Source organism: Grampus griseus (assembly GCF_964374135.1).
Source record: "Grampus griseus genome assembly, chromosome: 1".
NCBI classification, from domain to species: domain Eukaryota; kingdom Metazoa; phylum Chordata; class Mammalia; order Artiodactyla; family Delphinidae; genus Grampus; species Grampus griseus.
In genome coordinates this window covers 72,329,044-72,342,597 of record NC_139017.1, presented here as the reverse complement: position 1 = coordinate 72,342,597, position 13,554 = coordinate 72,329,044, and the positions used below count along the sequence as shown (strand labels likewise).

The 13,554-nt window shown below is 47.1% G+C and overlaps 1 protein-coding gene across 2 annotated transcripts in view; it reads right to left on the bottom strand.

The window, feature by feature from the left end:
• Positions 1-13,554, bottom strand: part of KCNN3 (potassium calcium-activated channel subfamily N member 3) — a 180,702-nt gene that overhangs the window by 14,023 nt on the left and 153,125 nt on the right. For both annotated transcript variants that reach the window (XM_082650005.1, XM_082650004.1), the window contains exons 5-6: positions 10,208-10,318; positions 692-819 (exon numbers count right to left, since the gene is read on the bottom strand). In XM_082650005.1, coding sequence (XP_082506131.1) covers positions 692-819; positions 10,208-10,318 — 239 coding nt within the window. The remainder of the gene's footprint in view (positions 1-691; positions 820-10,207; positions 10,319-13,554) is intronic.

Below are 13,554 nucleotides of genomic sequence, written 5' to 3'. Positions count from 1 at the left end.
ACCCACATTAATTCATCTGGCTTTGGAACCCAGCCCAGGACCTCGAACATGGGTGACAACTGACCAGAATCAAGGGCTTGGCAGGTCCCCAAGAAAGCAAACTCCTGCCTCCACGTGTGCCTACCTTCAGTCATTATAGTTTCCGCACCACTCTCAGGTCATTTCTCGGCTTCCGTTCCTTTATCTAGGCTGTGCCTTCCACCTTAAGTGCCCTACTCTCAGCCTTTCAGCATTTCCCCAAGCCTCCAGGTCAGAATAAATGTTTTCATCCTCTACTTTTAAAAATCCACTATACTTTTTAAATACTTAGCTTACAGAAAGCACTGACCACAATTTGTTCTGCTTCCAGTTGTAATGTGGGGTGTGTGTGTGTGTGTGTGTGTGTGCACGCGCGCGCGTGTGTGTGTGTGTGTGTGTGTGTGTGTGTGTGTGTAGACTATGAGAGCCCCCTGAGGCTCCTACCTAATTTTTACCTTCCATAGCAGTCTGTCCAATGTCTGGCAGTGGCAGGTGCAATAAGTGAATAAACAGACTGATCTGCGTCCAGTTCACCACCCCCAGTGGTTGTTGAGTGGAAAAGAATGGATTTCTCCTGCTCCTCTAAGTATATGAGAAGACACTGATGGAGCTCTGGGGAACCCACCACTTCTAATCTGGTCCTCTGGTGGCTGAGCTGCCCCGGCCTACTCACTGGTGGATTGCTTGGAGGAATTTCCTCTGGTGTTTCCTGACTTTGGCGTGGTCAATCTTCTTTAGCAGCTTTGTGTGTTTATAGATTAGCCACGTTTCCCGAAGGACATTGGCCGCAGCATTCTTGATCTAAGGAAAAGTAAATAAAACAGACTGCTATCAGGTAAATTTCCCTAGGTTCACATAACATGTTTTGTTATGTCTGTCGATATAGTCTACCTTATAAGGAAATGATTCTGCAACGATCTTTCTCCTTAATGAAATCATGAACTCTTAGAAAGGATTATTAAAATTCATCTCTTATTAATCCTGTATTGGACACAGTAGCCTGGAGCCCGAAGTTGAGGGGTGGTTCCTGTCTCTTTCTTAATTATTTCAGGACTGCCTATCCACTGTTGTTGCTGATGCTATATTTAGATAGGCTACATTACCAAGACCTGGAGGCCTGGGGCACACTTTGAATAGATAAATATGTACCACTGCTGCCCGTGGATGCAGACTTCCATGCTCTACGTGGGATTTCTATTTAGTGTACATGGTACATTTCTGGGGTTCACAGAGTAAACAGATTTCCTATCAGCTAGAGATTTTATTTATTTATTTAAAATTTGTATACCATTTTTAAAGGTTACTTTCCATTTACAGTTATTACAAAATATTGGCTATATTCCCCGTGTTGTCCTATACATCCTTGAGCCTATCTTACACCCAGTGGTTTGTTTCTCCCACTCCCCCAACCCCTATGTTGTCCCTCCCTGCTCCCCACTGGTAACCACTAATTTGTTCTCTTTACCTGTGAGTCTACTTCTTTTTGGTTATATTTACTAGTTTGTTGTATTTTTTAGATTCCACATATAAGTGATCTACAGTATTTGTCTTTCTCTGTCTGACTTCTTTCACTTCGGCTGGAGATTTTACAAGGCCTCTCTGAGGAAATGTCTTTCCCACCGAATAGAACTCTAGGTATTAACAAGTCCATTGTTTCCTTTCCCAAATGGCAAAAAACATTTACACTGCAATTTTACATGTAAATGTAATTGGCATAAAACTGAAATCACTTCCAAACAGTGTCTGAAAATCAGTGAAGATATTTTGGTGTGAAACCAGAGCTGCCTCTCTCCCAAGGCTGGCTCTTTCACTGCACTGCAATCACACATTTCAACATATGACGCTGTCATCTGTTGACATGGAAACCACTGATCTCACCTGGCTCACGACAGAGCTGAGACATATCAATGGCATCCAGATGGCAGGGGACAAAGTTTTAATCCAAACACAGACATCTTCAGCAATTAGTAACAAGAGCAAGAGGAAACATTTCTTATTAAGCACAAGCGAAACAGATTTTTGATTAACTGTTCCCATTTCTGTCAGCCATGCAAACTGGCACAGGCCCACAGGCCCAGGGCCTGGAAGTAAGTAGGCCAGCCTAGTAGAAATCAGGTTACTAGCCAGAAAGGATTTTAATAAAATTGGAGAGTACAGGCCTGCTTCTTCAGACTGACATCAACAGATGGGACGTTGTTAAAATACTGAGACGTGTGGGAAGGCCTGGGAAACATTGTTTTGCAGGCTGATAACTTCTGTGTGTATGTTTTAAAAATTTATTACTAAGGCTGGATTATATTTTTCATTGGCGCTGGAGTGATATTCTAAAAGAACAGCTAGGTCTTCTCAGAAATGTCTAAGTGACATAAATACTGCCTTTTTGTTCAGTAAAAATCTACCGTGAAGATGGTTTTAAATGACTTAATTGTCCACCTTTGGTACTTTCTTGCCTGAAAGGAAGCAGGTGGTGGTGAGAAGAAGCAGGTGGTGGTGAGAAGCTGGAAATGGTAAGTGTCCAGGTGAGGAGGGGGGGAGGTAGAGGAGGGTGTGGTCACCGGGGTCCTGTCCAGGGGCTGGAGTGGACATCAGCCTCCTGGCAAAAGAGGCAGCATAGAAGGGAAGGCTCTCTCTCTGTGGAGTGCCTACTCCTGCTGCCCTTCTGTGGGGAGAGGGCAACTTGACAGATGGTTTTTTCAGTTTCCCTAGGTGCTTAGCCTCCAAGGAAAGCCTCACAGAAGAAACAGGAGGGAAAAACCTGCCCAGCATGTCTGATGGTCGGCAGAGCCCCAGTTACACGGGTCTTGTCTTTGGAACACTGACAGAGCCATGGAGTGTCAGCGCTGATGAGCCTTTGACAACTGTCTCTGTGTTGGTGTGGAACAAACATTTGAAATTGGAGAGGCTGCAGGTGAATCCTTCCTCTGCCAGTTTAGGAGTAAGTGCTTAACTATCTATAAGAAGGGAAAAGTAAATCCTTACCTTAAGGGCTGTTCTGAGGCCCAAATGAGGCAATAACCATGGTGCTGATGGTGCTGAGGCTAAGAGTGGACATCTACCAGGTGCCGCTTTACCTATGTGTAAACTCATTTAACCTTCACAACAACCCTCTCAGGAAGGTACTAATATTATCCCCATTTTACAGACGAAGAAACTGAGACAGAGACCAAGACCGTAAAGTTATAAACGGCAAACTGAGTCAATGTGGATTTAAGTGTTATAGAAACTATAAAGTACCATAAAGATACTAGTTAGTTATCATCATCTGGCCCAACCCCCCATTGAAAATATGAGGAAATGACAGCTTCAGAGATAGAATGTGAGGGCCAGAATCCCACAGCTAGCTGACGGCAAAGTCAAAACAAGAGCCAGGTCCAAAAAGAGCATACGGTTTTCATGTGGTCTGAAGAAAGACCTGACTGACTACATGTCATCTCTACACAAACAACATTATTTCCTGTTTTCCAGGATCAAGGAACTGGAAAGGACATTAGATTTGTTTTTAATCATCATGGCCCTCACTTAGCAATATGACAGAACAGGGAGTCCAGGTCCCGCACTTAACTTTACCCCAAATATAAGGTATTAAATCACAGCACAGCCTGGGTAGTTGAGCGAAGCAGTCACGGCCTCTTTATGGCTTTGAACGGGAGGCCCCTGCGTATTCAGGAAAGCGATGTTAAATGCAAGCCTTGGTGCTGACTCTGAATTAATCGCCAGCAAACAACCTGGCACAAAGCTGAGCAGATCAATACACACAAGAGAAAAAGAAACAGGCTTTTAACTGCCTCGTGCTTTCCCACGTCGACAGTGACCGCTCTTGTGACCAGGTTCTCCCTCCAATTCACCTGGCTGATTGCTTTGAGCATCGCCGGGGTGGGAGGCAGTTGAGGCTGTGTGCCCCTCCTGGGATTCACTGAGCTTCCATAGGGCTTCCAAGCACCACTCCCTGATGGGGACTTGGGTACCCACTGACCTCTCCTAGTGGGCGGGGCACCAGGGCCAAAAGATGCTCTTGAGGGTGAGGGTGGGAGTGAGTGGGTCAGGGAACTGGGAAGGACTGGGTAAGGTTGGCCATGATCCGACGGGCTCAGGGACGGTTAGAAGAGGGCCGTTTGTGCTTGGAAGACTGGCTGTTTCGTCCCCCAAACCCATAAGCATACGAGCTAATTGTTTTCTTTGGGCCCATTCATTCTCTCCCAAGAATTGTATGCTTGTACTCTGACGGTGGCCAGAGAATTGGCTCCGTGACCTATGTCCTTCAGGGAGGGCTCTAAGATTCATGAGCCCGGGCAAGAAAGTCATCCAACTAAGATCTTGCATACAATACTGACAGCTAACATTCACAGAGTGCTTACTATGTGCCAGGCTCCATGCTAAACACTTTCTGTTTACATCGTTCCACTAGCCCTCAGAAAAACCTCACAAGGGGATGAACGATCATCTCTGCCTTGGACCATTGCGGAACCTCTCTGGGACTCAATTTTCATATTCATTCCTTCCCCAAACATTTACTGAGCCCTTACAATGGGGCAGATACTGTTTAGGAAGTAAGAATACTGGGATGCATCCACCAATAACATTTCTGCCCTCAAGGAGCTTCTAATCCTATGGGGACAGCATGCCCTGTGTAATATAGTGTCAGGCAATAAGTGCTTCAGAGAAAACACAGTAGGGTCCCAATCTGTGAAATGGGATTGTGGTGTTGATTCAATGAAACACTTAGCACAGAGCCTGGCTGCACCGCGCCTCAGTACACAGTAGTTTTACTGATGTTCCTTCCCCCAACAAATGTCAGCTTCTTCCCCCACCTCCAGCGAAAGAAAACATAAAACAGGACACATATGTCTGTTCCTTGAGCTCTTGGCCGTATTATCCATGTCAACGACTTGCTCTGACTGCCTCTCTGCCAGGGTAACCTGCTTCTCCAGACTTCGTGGAGGCTGGTGCAGGAGGAACATGTGGCAGACGAGGGGCACCCTTCTTCATCTGCCCCCATGCTCCCGACAGCCACAGGGAGCCCTGGGAGAGAAATTCCAGGAGCCCTACTGATGGGGCCCCTGGAAAGAAATAGCATGCCCTCCATGCTGCCAGGACTCCCTCCCAGGGAGAGGGAAGTTGGAGAGGAGGGCCGATCAGCCCTGGCAAGTGTGTGTAACTTAGACAACTTCAAGAAGTTCCAGGGGTTGAATTTAGATGAATAAATCTAAAGGGATGATAAAATCGCAATCTGAGAGCCCTCAGGTCAGGCCTGTCTTCAGACACCTGACTGAAGGTGTCATTATAACCGGTGGGGGTCCCCTCTTCTCCATCCGCCAACCCCTCACTTCCCTCACGCTCACCCACACACACTTCCTGCTGGCTTCCTGCCGCTGCCATCTCTTTCATCTCCCCCCTCATACCCTCTCTTCTTCCTCCCCCATCCTATTCCACACTCCCTTCTCAGGCTTCTCTGCCCACCTTACCCAGAAGCCCTCACCCAACACTTAGAAACGGGGGCTCCACCCCTGTGGCTGGCAGGAGCGCGGAGGGATGTATTTCTGTGGTTCAAAGTTGGAGTTTGTAGTCTTTCCCCATAGCAGCACAGTAATGAACCACGGCTAATTCCATAATGCTATTAATGTGATGCTCAGCTAGTTCGGAGGTAAACTGGCTTTTCTTTCCAGCAGACCTGGGACCCTAACCACCATTCTGAGTTCCAAGGAACTGGCTGTTCTGGGAAACCCATTGGGTTATGGCTGGAGAGCTGCCTGCCAGCCTGAGAACAAATGGCAGCCCTGGCTGGGACCCAGCTCACTGCATATGGCTGGGGGCCCACACTTGCCCATCTCTGGGCCTGAGAGGCTCATCCCTAAGAACGCTTCCAGCTCAAAAGCTCAATGTTCCTATGACTATTGTTAAAGAAAAACTGTACCCAGTCTGTCTGGGACAGAACTTTAGTGGGTGATATAATTTATAATCCCCTTCTGGGGAGAATTAGCATTCCTGATAACTGCTCAACTGATTATCTGATAAATTTTTAAAAGACTAAGACCTGTTCTGGGAATCCACTCATGGGCCCTACCAGCTGTCAGTCAGGAGTCTGTGTCCTTTAGCCAGGCTTTCTGTACCCTGTACAACAATGACTACCATTGTCTTTTCCTATAAAAGACCCCTGCTATGAGTAAACCTTTGAATTAGACTGCTGGAAAAAAAAACACATTTTTTTCCCTCCAGCAGGATTGTGATAAAACTTTGACACATGCGTCATAATTAAAGAAAAGTTTTCGGGACTTCCCTGGTGGTGCAATGGTTAAGAATCCGCCTGCCAATGCAGGGAACACAGGTTCGAGCCCTGGCCCGGGAAGATCCCACGTGCCGCAGAGCAACTAAGCCCGGGCGCCGCAACTACCGAGCCTGTGCTCTAGAGCCCGCAAGCCACAACTACTGATCCTATGTGCCACAACTACTGAAGCCTGGGCACCTAGAGCCCGTGCTCCGCTGCAAGAGAAGCCACCGCAATGAGAAGCCTGCACACTGCAATGAAGAGTAGTCCCCGCTTGCCGCAACTAGAGAAAGCCTGTGCTCAGCAACGAAGACCCAACGCATTCAAAAAATAAATAAATAAAATTTTAAAAAATTAGCTCCTATTTAAAAAAATAAAGAAAAGTCTTTTTTATCAGTGGATCAGTAGGTTCTGGGGGGTTATTAAAGGTTTTTGAGCAGGTTGGTGATATGTTCAGAGCTAAGTCTCAGAGTCTAAGGAGAGTCACGAGGAAGCAAAGAACAGGATGGCTTGAGTAAGGGAGGACCAGGTGAGATGAGAAGGTAGCAAGCAACTGAGATGGTACAAGACTGAGATGGTGGCTTTGGGTATGGTGGGCAGAGGACCTGGAGAGGCTGGTGTGGCCAGGTGGAATCAGACTCCAAAGCTGCTCGGACCCCTGTGGGGACCAGGGCAGAGAGGAGTCAGAGATGCTGCTAAGCTTTCAGGCCTGGAGACTGGAAGAACGATGATGTCATTAACAGGGAAGGCAGGAGAAGGCACTAGTGTAGGGAAGATATGGGTGTGGTTTTGGTGTTACTCATTGATTTCATGGGGAAATTGTACTTGGATGAAGTATTTGAGGCAGGAACCCATCGTGGCAAGGATAAGGAGACAAAATCCTCAGCCAGTGGCACACACCACAGAGGTGTCTGCAGGTTTGATGTGGAGAGGAGGCGTGGCAAACAGAACGTCTCCTGTCCGTGGTGCCTCTGAAGTCAAGTGTGTCCATGGGCAGCTACCTTGCTCTTTAGAAAGGGGAGGTGCTCTTTGAGGACAGGCAGTAAGTATGAGGGCAGGTACCATCTCTTACTCATCTTGGTGTCCCCAGAACACAGGGAGTGCCATCCAGCTGTGAGGGATGTGTTTCGTTACCTAAAACAGCGACAGGGGGATGTGTAGCATTGAGTGGGAGAAAAGGTGGGGACCTAGTATCTTTTTTATAGTCTCTCTGTGTGTCATTTACATATATATTACCTAGTAGCCCAGAGGTTAGCAATAAATTATAATTCTAGATTAACAATGGCAGTAACACTGCAAAGTCAGTGTGGGAAGATCTGATTGCATTAAATACAGAAATGACGTTGCCACCAGAGTTGACAAGTCATACAAGTGAGAGAAGAAAAGCCACGGGAATCAGGAAAACCAGAAACTGAGTTCCGACCCCGTGCCATCAGACCACCGCCGTACCTGCCCCCGCCTCCCTGGCAAATAAATGAATAAAAACAGTGTGACTCTAGTGGTAAAGTCTGGGCTGAAGCCTTTACAGCAAGACAGGCAGAGTAAATAAAGACTAGAACAATCTGAGTATTTTTATGATTAATAGGTTACAATTCCTCTTTTTTGTTTTTTTTGCTTAGAGGTTTGAAGAATTAAGATTGCATGTATTGTAAGAGATGGCTTTTCTCTGTTAAATCTATTAATTGTCCTCTCTTGAGAGGTTTGCAATTATGTCCCAATCAGCTCCTCCAAAGATCGGATCTTTCTCTGCGAATTCACTGAGAATTCATTGTGAGTTCTGTTTGACCCATGAGCCACTCCTGCTGGACACAGTGGGCCGCTTGGAGAGGACAGAGGATGGATGAGGTGTTGCCAGGGGAAGAAAGGTGGGCTTCTCTGAGACCAGGTCAAGGGGAGCTGAAGCCAGAGCAGGCCAAGCTCACAGCCAGTTTCCTTTCAATCAAGGTTAGGTAAAAGAGTCTTGCCAGCTTTGAGAATCCTCTCTCTGTGAGAGCCACTCCTTTCATGTTGTTTGTTTCTCTGGGAAAAGATATTAGATATTAAAGGGACATTTCAACAGATTTAAGTGTTCTCAGAAAAGTGAGATGTTATTCGATAAAAAGATGCCTTGTACTCATAGATGGGCAATAAGTATTTGTTGATTTTATTTTCGGTCCCACTTCTCAAAAAGTAAGCGGACTTGAGGAGGATTTTAGAGAATTATTTTTGAAAGCTTGAAATTAGCGACCACAATTTCATCTCCTCGTACAATTATATTGCAGAAAAGTTGTTTATTTTCCTGTCACGTGAGGGAGTTGGCTTTCCTCGGCTTTATTTTCCTCTAATGTCTGATTCACAGAGTGAAAAATGGAGAGGACAAAGGAATAACATGATATACACAGTATATCCTTGGTTTCAAAAAGCAAATAGAATAAACAGAGAGGCTGTTAACGTCTCTGCTCTAAGAAACAGCTTCTGAGAAGGTTTTGGAGGCTAGACTCCCTTGCCTCTGACTCCTGCACTGAATTGTTCCAGGAGAATAGAGGCAACTTTGGTAATTTGCTCAATACTTAGCATGACTTCTGCACGCTTACTAGGGGGTTGAAGGAAAGCAGCTAGGTTACAGGGCTCTGGGTGGAACCCGGCTGGCCTACCCACGGGTATGGCCCTCAATCCTGCCATCTTGATGATACAAATCATGTTTTTGCTTGTACCACGGACACCTCAGCGCCAGGATGTACCATATACAACCATCTGTATGGCAGCGACATTAGACTATTTGCCTGTACCCCTTCTTTTTAACATCTGTGGAGGCTCTTTAAAGAATCCAGTGCATGTAATCAAAGACCAAACAATCAAACACCATAAATAATTCTGCTGAGAAACTGGAGAGGCCTTGGCAACTTCCCATTCCCCCACGCCTCCCTCTGAGTGAGCACGCTCACCCTTTGTCACTCTCCCTCTCTTTTTGTTCTCCCTTCCTGCCTTTGTCTCTATTTAGAACACATTTTTACTGTGCTGCAACATCCATCACTGAATATTTTCTCCAGCTTTCAAAAACCCCAATCAAAATCTCGTTGCTCGTGGGTCTCCTAACCCACTTTAATCCTAAATGAGAAACTTGTCAGAGCGGCCAAGACCCCAGCACAGGGTCTTGCTTCGCTCTCATTTCGGAAAGAGGAGAGTTTTGCAGGAAATCATACTACTGACCTTCGTTCAGCCTGCAGCTCTAAAGAATTTTCCATAAAAGCTGTCATTAAATAAACAGCTTCTGCCATGCTCATTTGGCCTGCTGTTATCCTGGAAGGCTCGTTTCTGTCTCTTCTAAATGGGCCTTTTCTTCTCTGACAATTCAGTGGGGTGTCAGACTTTTAGCAGCTAAATGATCTCCCCATTCCCGCTTATATTCAGTTTTTCACCCTCCTTACCCACTTTCATGACGTTACAAGGGAGAAACGTTATTTGGAAAACCCAAAAGGGGGAAAATTGGGTGATGACATTTTGATGAACGTTATTTAGGAGTGATTGTCTGTAATGATTTTTTTTAAAGGGTTGGATTTAAATACATTCCCAATATCGTTTTTAAGACTTTCTACTGCCCTTCCTAAGGAGAATCATGAAAACATTTAAGCATAAGCAAAAACACCTCATGCTGGGTGATCTACTCTGTACCATTAGGCAAGGGGGGCGGGTTACATCATTGTATGCTATAGATTTAATTATCAGGAAAATGATTTGGTTGCCTGAGCCATGCACAGTGATTTAAGAGAAGACAGGAGCCTTCAGCGTTGGGACATCGTGCCCATTTTGCGCTGGCTGTTTGCATGTGTCTGGGGCTCCCTCAACCCTCCACTGAAGGGTGTGGCCCTAACCCACTGTGGCTACTTTCTGACTGGCTCCCATGTTGGTCTTAAGTCCCCCGTTAAGATGTGGACAGTGGCGTTTTACCCGTTTGGTGAGCTGAGTGTCCATCATGAAGTTGTGAACGTGCTTCTCTGCTTTGGTGAGTTCCAGCTTTCGGGCCACCACGGCCACCACCAGGGCAGTACAGCCCGCACCCTGTGAGGGGACAGCAAAAGGACCAGAGGAGAGAGCACATCATTAAGAGGCAGGGCTCAGGCGGAAGACTCCACGTGCCCCGGGCCCACGATGGGGTCTCCAGGAGTGGAGTGGGGACTTGAATTCTGGCTGGACAAGGCCAAGCCACAAAACCCATCAGGGCCTTGATTCCCGCACCCATGAAGGGGTCTGCGGTGCTCCTGGCTTAGCTGCAGAGCTGACCTCTGCTCCCAGAGGAGCCTTACTGAGCCTTCGTAAAGCTGGCCACTTCTTCATGGGGCAGGATACTGGATGGGGCTGAGGCTCGGGGGAATTTAAAACACCGAACGATCACTTGGTCATCTGCCAGGGTGTGCAGGGAGGACAGAAAATCCACACACGCTCCCCCTCCCTCACGCGTAACCCAGCCCCACTGCCAGCTCCAGAGCAGGGGGCCAGGAGGAAAGAAAGCCGTGCAGTATGGATGGATCACCTGTTGGTGGTGGAGAGTTTTCCTGAAAATAATCTAAGGAAGAGGCAAAGCATCACCCCGCCAAGACTGCTTCCCAGGGCTACACTGGTTGGCATGAGTCTGTGCACCCAGTGACTGAGCTTGCTCCCAGTTGGGTCTTTTCACTGGAGGTCTAGCCTAGGACTCAGCACAAGAAATTCAGTTCCTTCTTGCTTTCACCAGGAGGCTCATGAATTCACCATCTTTCAGAGATTTCAAAGATGATAACAACACACCTGCCTTAAATCAGGATTTTAAGGGAACCCGCAGAAGGCGTCAGTATTCTCCAGAGCAGAATTCTTATTGTGCTCTGGAAGGTCCACTCCGGGGAAGCCCAGGGAGAGTGAGTTAAAGAGGCCGCTTCCTCAGGACTCACGTCCTCTCTCCTAATCCTCTGGGCGCATGCTTGAGTGTCTGAGAAATGAGCAGAAATGGGCTCATCCCAACATTCTTCCAAAGGACTTTGAAGTCCTCTTTGCTGTGCATCTTGGCCTGGTCGGGGTGGGGGGTGGGAATCGAGACAGAACTGCCCCTGCCCTGCTTCTCCTGCAGGCAGCAGATGACAGCCCCGCCCTTGCCTGGTTCTTGGAAGAGAGCACACGCCCCTCGGTGACCATCACCCTCTTTCTGCACGTGGGGCCCTGCACCATCCTGACCTCCACTCATGGAAAGCGACAATAAGCTCAGAAAAGTCAGCAGTCTGATCCTCTAGATGCCAAACAGTAATCATAGTTGCCACAGAGCTCAGTTTAGCAATTGAGGTCCTAGGATTGAAGGAATCCACCAACAACATTTACGGCTCACCCAGTTTAACGAATACATAGGGAAACTTAAAGACTGTTTTCAAAGGTACTATAATCCGTACCAGAGTTGGGCGGAATGCACATGGTAGATCAATCCCCTACTCTCTCCTTCATAATCTCTTTCCTTTGCCACAGGTTGGCAAAGGTTGGTCGGTGCAAGGTTTTGGCACGGGTGAAGTTGGCAACGCTTTCCCCTAGCTTTTTACAAGGGTTCCCATGAAAACAATCTCATGTTTCTAGGTACACTTGGTCAGCCACCCATTTCTAGCACAACAAACTGAAAAGAAAGGAGCCTGTGTGAACTTTCCTCTTCTGACCTCATTTTCCTTTCTTGTTCAGAGACGGCCCTGTTTTCTTGGCATCTGTGACTTGCAGGAGACTCTGTGCCCAGTTTTCAAAGGATATGTATGGGCCCTTGGACAGCCTGGTCTGCAGGTGTCATCAATTGAGCCAGGCCTCTAAAAGCAAAAAATAGCTTAAAAAGAAGCTGTTCTAGAGGGAAGATGTGTGCTCCATTTCCCCTCAAGCAGACCGAGTATATAATCCCTCTCTTTTGTATGGAGCTACAAAAGAACTTTGGGCTGAATGCCCAAAAAAGGGATATATCGCCGTGTTAAAAACGGAACGTCAGATGGAGAGGGTTCTTCCCAGGCTCCAGGCTTCCTCATTTCCCTGAGTGCAGGGAAACTCTGCTTAAATCACTCCTGAAAGCTGGGGGCAGAATTAGCCTGAAGGAGTCTCCCTGCTCACCACGCCACGTTGGAGGTTTCATTAAAACAATCAACCATCCACAATCCCGAAGTTCCAGGGTCTAGCTGGATTGCTCCATGGTTCTCGCTAGGGCTCACAACCTAGGCTGCTGAATGCAGAAGGGTTCTAATGAGAAGCTAGAGTGTTCTAACTAAGGAAGTGTCTATCTTATATGATTAAGATTCATTTCTGCACGGAGGCAGGAGGCTGGGCTAGATGACATTTCCCGGTTTCTTTCAACTTGAAGATGTCAAGGCTCTCCTATGGATATTTCTCTGAAGGATGCTTGGTTCTTAGCCCCTAATTCTAACTTGAATAGATAACAGTGGATACTTTCAACTTTTCTTTTAGAAAATCCATCATCTGGCTGAATTAGGGAAGTAGCCAATAATGAAGCCTAATCTGGTCATTCCCATTAAGAGGCAACCTTGTAAAGATGGGGTCAGACGTCAGCAACCTTCAGAAAGTGGTGTTCAGGGTGCTGAAATACAAACTGATCCTCTCCAGTGCGTGTGTGTGTGTGTGTGTGTGAGAGAGAGAGAGAGAGAGAGAGAGAGAGAGAGAAAGAGAGAAGAGTCGGGGAGGGGAGGGAAGGGAAGGGAAGGGAAGGGGAGAGGGGAGATGCAGAGAGATATAGAGCTGGAGCAGAGACTGAGAGAGGGAACAAGTTGTGCTGCCTCCTCAACAGCATGGGACAGACAGGGGAAGTGGAAAGGAAGAAGCAGACAAATAGGAAAAAAGGATGGGCTGATGGGAATTGAGTGGAAGGCAGGAAGGACAAGGAGCCTAAGACTTGAGTCAGAAGCTGATGGTCAACTTTGGCTCTTTAGAGGAAATAAAGGAAGCACTATGGGATTCCCCCTCCCTCCTGCTGTATTCACCTTTCATGTGGTATAATGATCACCTGTGTTCCTTTTGGGCCTTTTTACTTAGATGAGTTTATCAGCCTGACAGGGCCCTGTTAGCAGTTTGGGAATGCTTATGTGATACGGCAGGGATGCGGGTTGGTTTTAAGAGACAAATTGCCAAGGGCTTGGCTGATCTGGGTGTGTGAGAGCTCCTGCTGTCCTAGCTGTCCTCGTGTGGAATCTCAAAAATGGTTGGTGGGCAGGGGGGCCATGTGAGGAGAGATCGGAGTGGGACAGAAGAGGGTAAGCAGCTGCTGGGATGACTTCCATGGGGTCAGACTGTGC